The 8,513-nt window shown below is 48.3% G+C and overlaps 1 protein-coding gene across 1 annotated transcript; it reads right to left on the reverse strand.

Annotated features, from left to right (window-relative positions):
* Positions 1-5,742: 5,742 nt before the first annotated feature.
* On the reverse strand, positions 5,743-7,238 carry LOC119283782 (heavy metal-associated isoprenylated plant protein 3-like). Its single transcript, XM_037563190.1, has 3 exons — positions 6,605-7,238; positions 6,400-6,487; positions 5,743-6,203 (listed from the first exon to the last, which is right to left on the reverse strand). Exons 1-3 carry the CDS (start codon positions 7,070-7,072, stop codon positions 5,743-5,745), a joined length of 1,017 nt encoding a protein of 338 aa, XP_037419087.1. The 5' UTR covers positions 7,073-7,238.
* Between the last annotated feature and the right edge of the window lie 1,275 nt (positions 7,239-8,513).

Consider the following 8,513-nt stretch of genomic DNA (forward strand, 5'->3'; position numbering starts at 1 on the left):
ACTTTGTATATATATGTATATATATAAACTATGCACTTTGTAATAAATATACACCGAGTTGTGTCAGATAGAAGATTAATTAATTAACTATATATGTTAAGTGAGGGTTGACATAAAAAATAAATTGATGAATCCTTGGGTTTGATTGTATCAGATGGTTGGATCGTCTTGATTGACTCGTAACTTTTATACTAGTGTAGACTAGGTTCTTAGTTGAAGTGGAAGTGTGTTGTATAGCATCATCCATGTGATCTTTTTTTCTCATTTGGGATAACATTTTCTCATCTCTGGCTGGTTGTGTATGTCACTGTTTCAACTTAGTTGGGAAATTCTTTTGTCCGGCCGATGATGTGCGTTCACTAAAAAGAGACGTGATGACTTCCCCAATTTCAAAATGATGTGCTGGCTAAGTCTCTCGAAGGTGTTGTGCATGTGTGTTCATAGGGGTGAGTGTATGAGTGTATGCATGAGCATTTACATTTGTACTCTATTAAAAATGACCTGTTTAATGATTTCTTGTAAACATATGGGATCAAAAAATTCATTTATAATGTTATTGCAGAGCTGGTTTCGACGCCCCGACGTTGATACCACGCATGTTCTAGAAAAGCAGAATTTTCTTTAGATGACTCATATGTAGACGGTCCCAAAACAAAAAAAAAATCTTTTGGACTGCTAAAAATCAATTAACTGAGATTTAACCAAGTCTCAGTCAACCATGCAACATTTTATGCCATTGTTTGCAACATTTTTTTCCTACCAACTGCAACATCTGTCTTGCTGGTTGTAGCATGTCGTCCGGTTCCGATGCGATACGGGCGGCAACTACGGGTCCGGTGCGACGCCACTTGTCGCCCGTCGCGCAGCGCCGGCCCTTCCGGCCCCGCGCGCGGACCTGCTAGGCCTGCCTGATCTGCTCCTCCTGCCCGATGGCCTCCTCCACCTCTGTCCGATGCTCCGCTCGGGCAGCGCTGGGTTCCAGTGCCAGCTTGGCCGCCGCGAGAGGCAGAGGGCAAGGGAGATGGCGGGCGAATTTGGCGCATCTGCGCAGTCTGCCCGACGCCGCCGGGTGCCCGAGGAGGATGATCGTCTCCTCGAGTGGGTGTGTCGTCGGTCACTGATTGAGTTGAGGACGAATGTCCGACGACTCCGGAGGATCAACGCTAAGCAACTCCGGCTCAACATTGAGCAATCCGAGCGGGAGGCGGCGGAGGCAGTGGCAGAGGCGACGAGGGTGGCCAAGCTCAAGCGCAAGGAAGACCACGATGTCCGGCGCTTGCAAGGCTACATCGTCATCTCTGATTCCTCCGACGACGACAGGTGTGACGGCTCCAACGTGGACCCGCCTCCTGCCACGGACTCCTACAGCTGCGCCGGCGACCAGAAGGGCAAAGGGCCGGCGAGGAAGTGGTGAAGCTCGCCCTCTCCTGTTTATAATCTAGTTGTTGTATGTAGTTACAATGTGCTGGATCGTTTAACTAAGACCTGCCCGTTTGGTGATCTTTTGGGTAATGTTTATGTGAATTATGCCCGTTTGGTACCAGTTTATATGTCTGTTTTTTATCGATTTTGATCGTACGTGATTTACGTACTAGTTGTATGAATTTGTATGGATATAGGATTTGGAATATGAGATATGCGGATGTGAAGATCCAGATTTAGGGAGTGCCTGATTAGTATCCGTGAACGTATAGGACCGGTTTGGCAACTTCGACTGTAGATGCTCTTACGGTACTCCATCGTACTGATGCAGAGTGAGATTGAAAACGACCTTTGACCATGCCCATGCCTATGCCCAGTACCCGACGGTAGAGATCGATCTGCAACGACGCAATCGATGTCCATCCAACACGTACACGTACCATCAATTTCCATGCCATTACTCCATCTCAAAAAAAAAAAAATCCATATCACTCGCATGTGCGAGACCTGGCAGGCCTGTTGACCTGCACTACTTACAACCAAAATTGTTCCATTCCATTTACTTCCATCCCTCGTGCGTGTATATATGCGCACCATCGGTCATGTCTTTTGTTCTGAGGGTTACCATTGATCATGTCATGCCGTCCGAGCTACCAATATTGGACGGGAGCCCCTATCTATCTATCTATCTATATCATGTGTATGAAGAAGAAATGGGTAAACTGGTCGATAATGGCTTTCTTCTTCCTCTCATGATCTTCCTAAAACGGCCTACGGCCGTCGCCAGGCTGCCTGCTGCCGCAATCCGCTGCTCACGGTGCTCTAGCACGCGCCTCGCCACCCCTCACCACCGTCCCGACCATACCTCTAAATTTCCTTTGGAGGTTCCGATGAAGATCGGATCGATCATCAGTGAAACAGATTTATTCTCATGTATATGTATGTTTTTTTTTTTGCATGAACATGTATATGTATGTAGCTAGAAAAGAAGGAAAGAAAGAACGGAAGAGATCGATCAGCGACGATGCGTACACGTACGTAACACTATCATCAACTCTCTTTTTTTTTTGAGAATCCCTATCATCAACTTCTATAACGCCGCCGCCAACCCTCCCGGCGACCACCTTATTTACCGCCTTGCCTACCCGAGCGTCGTTTGGATCTGCCGCGATTCACGTCGATCGCTGCCGCCGTTCCGCGTGAAGACGCATAGATCCCTGCCTGGTACGGTGATGACCTAAATTTTCTCTCTGTATATTTTAGGGTTTACATGTGTGAATAGTTAATTATCTTCAACATCTGGTACGTCTCTGCATGGTTATTATTACCTAAAATTTCGATTCTAGGGTTAATCTATTTCGCATCAATTGTTTGGTGAAACATGCATCTGCTACGTACGTGCAGCGAGAGCATGTCATCGTCGAGATACAAGGGGCGGCCGGTCGCCGATGCCGACGGCGCCATCGCTAGGTACGCATGGTCGTCCAATGGAGGGTTTCAAGCTGGTTCGCCTCCCAAAGTTGTCGTCCAATCTCGTCCCAAGGAAAGATATATGCGGTCTGTTTTACCACAAGTTTCGCCTCACCAGAGGTGCTAGAGATCGTACAGCAACAGGGGGTGGAAGTGGCACCACCAAGGTCGATTGCCAAATGTCCAGCAAGCACACCCGACACCTTTTATACGTACTACCATCTGGTAGAATGTGGCCCGGAGATCCTGGTGGTCGTTCTAAGCCACAACTACAAGAAGATTTTAGTTTACAGACTAGCTGACCTTATGCTGGGAAGGTTTGTGCCAATGACATGCATCGGCGGCAACGCCCTCTTCATCGAAGGGAGGACGCTGTGCGTCAGTTCCAAAGCGTTTCCTACCATTGTGGGTGACACCATCGTCTTCCTACCATTGTGGATTTTAGTTTACCATTGTGGGTCATAATCGTTTCTTTCCAGGGAACATTTTGTGCTTCTATGCATGTAGGAACAAGGGACAGATAGTGTTTCGGAGGAAGCAGAACAAGTGGCGGGTCAACGGAAAGTGGCGAATTGGGGTAAGTAATCTTGCCTATGATGGTATGATCTTTTTCTAGAGTATGCATTTTTGGTTTGTTTACATTTACTGATTATCCCCCAAAGGGTGACTATGGCCAACTAGTTAATTCCCGGGGAAGGGACGACGCGGGGGCTCACCTATTAGTTTCCTTCTCGATAGGCCTTGCACCCATGCATGTGAAAAATCTTGCACTACTTATATTCCATAAATAATTTACATATATACAACGATCTAATATTAATGTTCTGGTAAGCAATTCAATACTTAAAACAATTTCATTTCATATGTATGTATACTAATTTTGTAGACATACAATGATACAATGCATGAAAATCATAGTCAAAGTTGTTCAAGAAAGACTAGAAAGTCAACCGATGCTTTTTATTTTTGGAAGGAGGGAGTAGTTTGTTGTATTGTCCACCAAAGCAAACAAAAATAATTCATGCTGATTTCACATTTAGACCACTCTTTTTTCGCCTTTTTGCATATATAGAATTTCTTAGATTATGTATCTCAATACTTCATTGTGTATGTGTCTTCTACTATTTTATTGGTTCAGGTTTATTTTCAGTTGGTATAGTCACTGCATTGACGCTTGCTTTTTGTACTTGTATCATGCTAGGCATGAACGGCTCTTGTACCATGCATGGTGTATTGGTGGTGGTGCCTGCTGTTCCTTGTTCTTCAACAACTTTATCTCAGTGTTGAATGATTATGCCGGTGGCATTTCATATTTAGCTAGGTACTCTTTCAAGTTCAAACAAGTAATTTGGTTATTATAATTGACATGGAGCAATTTATGTAAATGCCTAGCAAGGTTAACAAACAAATGGCAATGAACATGATGGTTTAGGGGCTCTGCAACTTGAAGGCATGCTCGTTGCTACTACCTCCATCCCATAATGTAGTATGTTTTCGTCACCAGTGTAGTGACAAAAAAACATGTTACATTATGAGACGGAGGGAGTATATTATATCAATATGTAACTGTGGTCTTAAAATACAAATTAAGGTGGCCAGGTGTCTTGAGACAATAAGGTGTATGCATGGGAAGAGGCACGCACGCATGCAGCCAAGAACCAGAAGTGAAAGGGACTTGACAGGCGATGGAGAAGTGATATTTGACACGGACGAACCTTAATTTCGTTTGTTATTATTCTAGCAGGTCCTCTCTTTTGGAGCTACGTACGTGAGAAATCTGTTAATCTCAGTGGTCGATCATCAATTCATCGTCACATCGATGGATGGATCAGATCATGAGAGATCTACAACCATACATAGCAAAAATGAGCCCTCTCGTATGATCCGCACGGTCTAGGGTTCCCTTGCCGCCGGGTTTAAATAGCCGGATTTAGTCTTTCGAATGACGCGCTGGAGCGACGTCAAACATAAATAGCCGGATTTAGTCTCTCTCGTATGAGCCACAACTTTTTTCAGCAACACGTAGCTCTCCGCCGGTGCACATAAGGGCTGAGTATGAGGGCTCTTGGGCTGGGTTTGCCCGATTGTAAATTCCTGGTCGGGCAGGCCGCTCGAGCGTTTGGTGAAGATATGAGACGTCCGGTCCGGTCTAGATGCTCCGAGAGACCTCCAAAGTGTGCCTGTGTTCTGCGCGCTCGTCGTCATGACACGATCGATGGTACGTATGCACCAGGCCAGGGCATGCACGGACGCCTGGAGGGAAATGAACGGGATGGAACAGCGTTGGCACGTTGCGCTTGCAGTTGCAGGCGATGAGTGTGATGAGGCCGGCGGCGGTCAGCTCGCACATGCACATGTCAGCCAGAGAAATTGACGGGTGGACGGAGGTCGATCGTACTCTACGTTGCAGATCCATCTCTCTGCCGTAGGCCGGCCGGGCAGCATGGGCATGGCTGCTGTGCGTCTGCCCTGCGCGCCTGCTCCAGCTCCAGCAATGGATCACTGCATGCCAATCTCTACCTACCTGCACAATTTAACGCCGCGCCGGACGTACGTACGGCCGGCCGGCGAGTGCGTGCACGCACACCGAGGCCGGCTGCTGGCAGCAAGCACCGGCCGCAGTCTGCACGATACCATTGCTATTGAATGCCCGATCGATCGATGGATCGAAATGAATCGTCTCACCAGCCAACACAAACATACTGCGACCGTACGCATCATATGTTGCCACGGTACGTACGTGCATACGTGCACGCGGGCTCAGTCCGTACGTACTTGGTACTCGCTACGACTAAGTTACAACGCTGCATGCAACACGTGCGTGCGTGCGTGCGTGCATCTTGTTTCACATCACATGACGGCGCAGGCGTTGGGGTTCTCGTCGCTGAACAGCTGCGGCGCGTGCAGCATCTCCACCCGGTACGACGTCGTCCACCCCCCAGCCACCACTCCCCCTCCTCCGCCCCCGCCGCCGTACATCATCGCCATCGGGAACGCCTGCTCCGCCACCACCGCGGCGCCGCCAGTCTCCTCCCCGCCGTCCTCCTGCCTGTTCTTGTTCTTGTTCGTGTTCTTCTTCTTGCCGCCGCCGCCTCCTTGCCCCTGCTGCTGCTCCCCGGCGGCGTCCTCGCCGCCGTCCTTGTGCTGCTTCTTCTTGTCGTCGCCGTCCTTGCTCTTGGCCGCTGGCGGGGGCACGACGTCGACGTCCCTCCGGAGCTTGCGCCTGAGCACGTCGGGGAGGGCCTTGGCGTCCATGGTGCCCTGCACCGTCACGTGCTCCTTGGCCGTGTCCACCTTCACCTCCTTCACGCCTACATTCATGCAGGTCAATCATTTCGATTTCCAGCGACAGCCATGAGCCATGCATGCAGTGTCGCAGCAGCGCTTGCTGCACGACAACTCCATGAATGAATGTACGTGCTGCATGCATGCCATGCATGGCAGGAAGAGAGAGGGAGGGAGAGTCAGTGGGTGGGTGGTTGCATGCTCACTCAATTATGCAGTTACCTTTGATCTTGTGCGCGGTCCGCCTGATCCGGTCAATGCAGCCGTTGCAGTGGAGCCCGATCTTCACCACCACCGTCGACTCCGGACCCTAATTAGTTAACAAACAAACTAACCACCATTAGCATCAAACTTATGCATACTAATCCTGCACCGTACGTTTGATTGATTTTACAGCCGTGCTAATGATCAAATCTAATCTAATCACCTCCTTGCTGTTGTTCTTCTTCTTCTTGTCATCGCCGGCGGCCTTGGCGCCCTTGCCGTCGCCGGCCTGGCCCTTCTTGCCCTCGGTGGCGGTGTCGCCGCCGTCCTTCTTCTTCTTGGGGTTGGGGGGATTGGGCGGGGAGACGAAGGCGACGGGCTTGTGCGTCCTGGCCTCGACGCGGTCCTTGAGGTCCCAGGGGTCGACGGCCTTGCCGCTCACCGTCACCGTGCCGGCGGCCACGTCGGCCGCCACGCCCTCCACACCCTGCGCCGCCTTGACGGCCTTGACGACCTTGCGCGCGCAGCCGTCGCAGTGCAGGTCCACCCCCAGCACCACGGGCGCCGCCTTCTTCTTCCCAGCGTCGCCGCCTTCTTTCTTCTTCTGCTGCTTCTTGTTTGCCCTCTCGTTCCCGTCGTCGCCGGTGCCATTCTCCCCCTCTTTCTCCTTGGCGTCGGCACCCTCCGCCATGGCCGGCTCGCTCGCTCACTCGAGATGGACGTACTAGTGGTTGTTCTGTCTGTGTTGTGTGTTGCGAGAGGAAGAAGAAAGGGAGAAGAAAGGGAGAGATGGACGGAGGTTGGGTTGGGCTGGCGAGGAGAGAAGAGGAGGGCGCATAAATAGGAGCTACGGGACTTGGTTGTCGTAGTAGCTGCTCTGCTCTGCTCAGCTCAGCTCAGCTGAGACCGCTTCTCCTGTACATTACCAGTCCGTTCCATGCATGCATGCATACGCCCGAATCTTTCTACTCCGCTCTTCATTTGTTTGTTACAAATTATAAGTTTATAACCAGTGCTGATTGCACTCCACATACATAAAATTGGCTGGTTGAAACAAATTGGTTAAAAACCCTTTGGACTCCACTACAAATCTGACGTTTCGTTTTTTACCATGGCAAATTATGTTCTTCAAGGATGTCAAGTTTATTTGGCGAGCATGGCAAATCCGTCTTAGTTCATTTTATATCAAAAATTGCCGTGCTTGCAAACTAAATTTGTCGTCATCACGCCAAGGGATGTAGATGGATCGGATCGGATAATGCTTTTCCCATATCCTTTGCCATATTTTTTTTGTCGGATTCGAAGCTGAGCAGATAATGACCGGATGCGGTTTTGAACGTGGATTTTATCAGATTACGGATTCAGAGCAGAAATAGAGTGGACTCGGACAGGAAACGAAAGAAAAAAAACAATCAAGTCAAACCTACAATGAGACATGATTTTATTTCTAGTATGCAAATAATATTAATACAATTTATTTATCCAACCACATAACACAAGAGAGTGGCCAAGTGTTTGAATTCATGACACAGACCAATATGATAACAATTTTTTTACAAAGGCTTGTAATTTTATTCATGCTCATAAGAATTACAGGTACACCTATTTGGATCTAATATCAAAGAAAATACAAAGTGACTCATATGACTAAGAATTACAATGAAATCTCTTGGAAACACCTTCTTCGTGGTATCAATTTCTGCTAGGAAAAATACTCCAAAGACTTCGGTAAAGTGACTGCAATTGGACTGGAGCAACGATGTTATCACTCTTTCACCCCGCACAATTACCAATAATGATTTTTGAGAGCGCCTTGTGTCGCCCATCCATAAAGATGGGAAGTCTTGATCAGTGAACATACTTGGACCGGGGATGATCCCTAGAAGTGCAGGCCGTCGGATCACAATATGTTCACCATGATGACGATGACAAATTTCAACTCCACAAAGAATCAAACCAACAAAAAAAAAGTTTGACACACCAACATAAACTCATCAAATCCGAATAATTGGATCCACGAGGACATAAAGCTCTCTAATCTCATGGCACCGCCAAAAGAACGATACTAAATTTATTCTCACAAAAAATGATGATCACCAGACGGTGACAAAAAAAACATAAAACTCTTGAAA

Source organism: Triticum dicoccoides, chromosome 4A (genome assembly GCF_002162155.2).
Source record: "Triticum dicoccoides isolate Atlit2015 ecotype Zavitan chromosome 4A, WEW_v2.0, whole genome shotgun sequence".
NCBI lineage: Eukaryota > Viridiplantae > Streptophyta > Magnoliopsida > Poales > Poaceae > Triticum > Triticum dicoccoides.

Coding starts and splice junctions, on each gene's coding strand:
- LOC119283782 (XM_037563190.1), bottom strand. CDS start 7,072: ATGGCGGAGGGTGCCGACGCCAAGGAGAAAGAGGGGGAGAATGGCACC. Junction 6,488..6,604: donor AGAAGAACAACAGCAAGGAG/GTGATTAGATTA, acceptor TTAACTAATTAG/GGTCCGGAGTCGACGGTGGT. Junction 6,204..6,399: donor GACCGCGCACAAGATCAAAG/GTAACTGCATAA, acceptor GCATGAATGTAG/GCGTGAAGGAGGTGAAGGTG.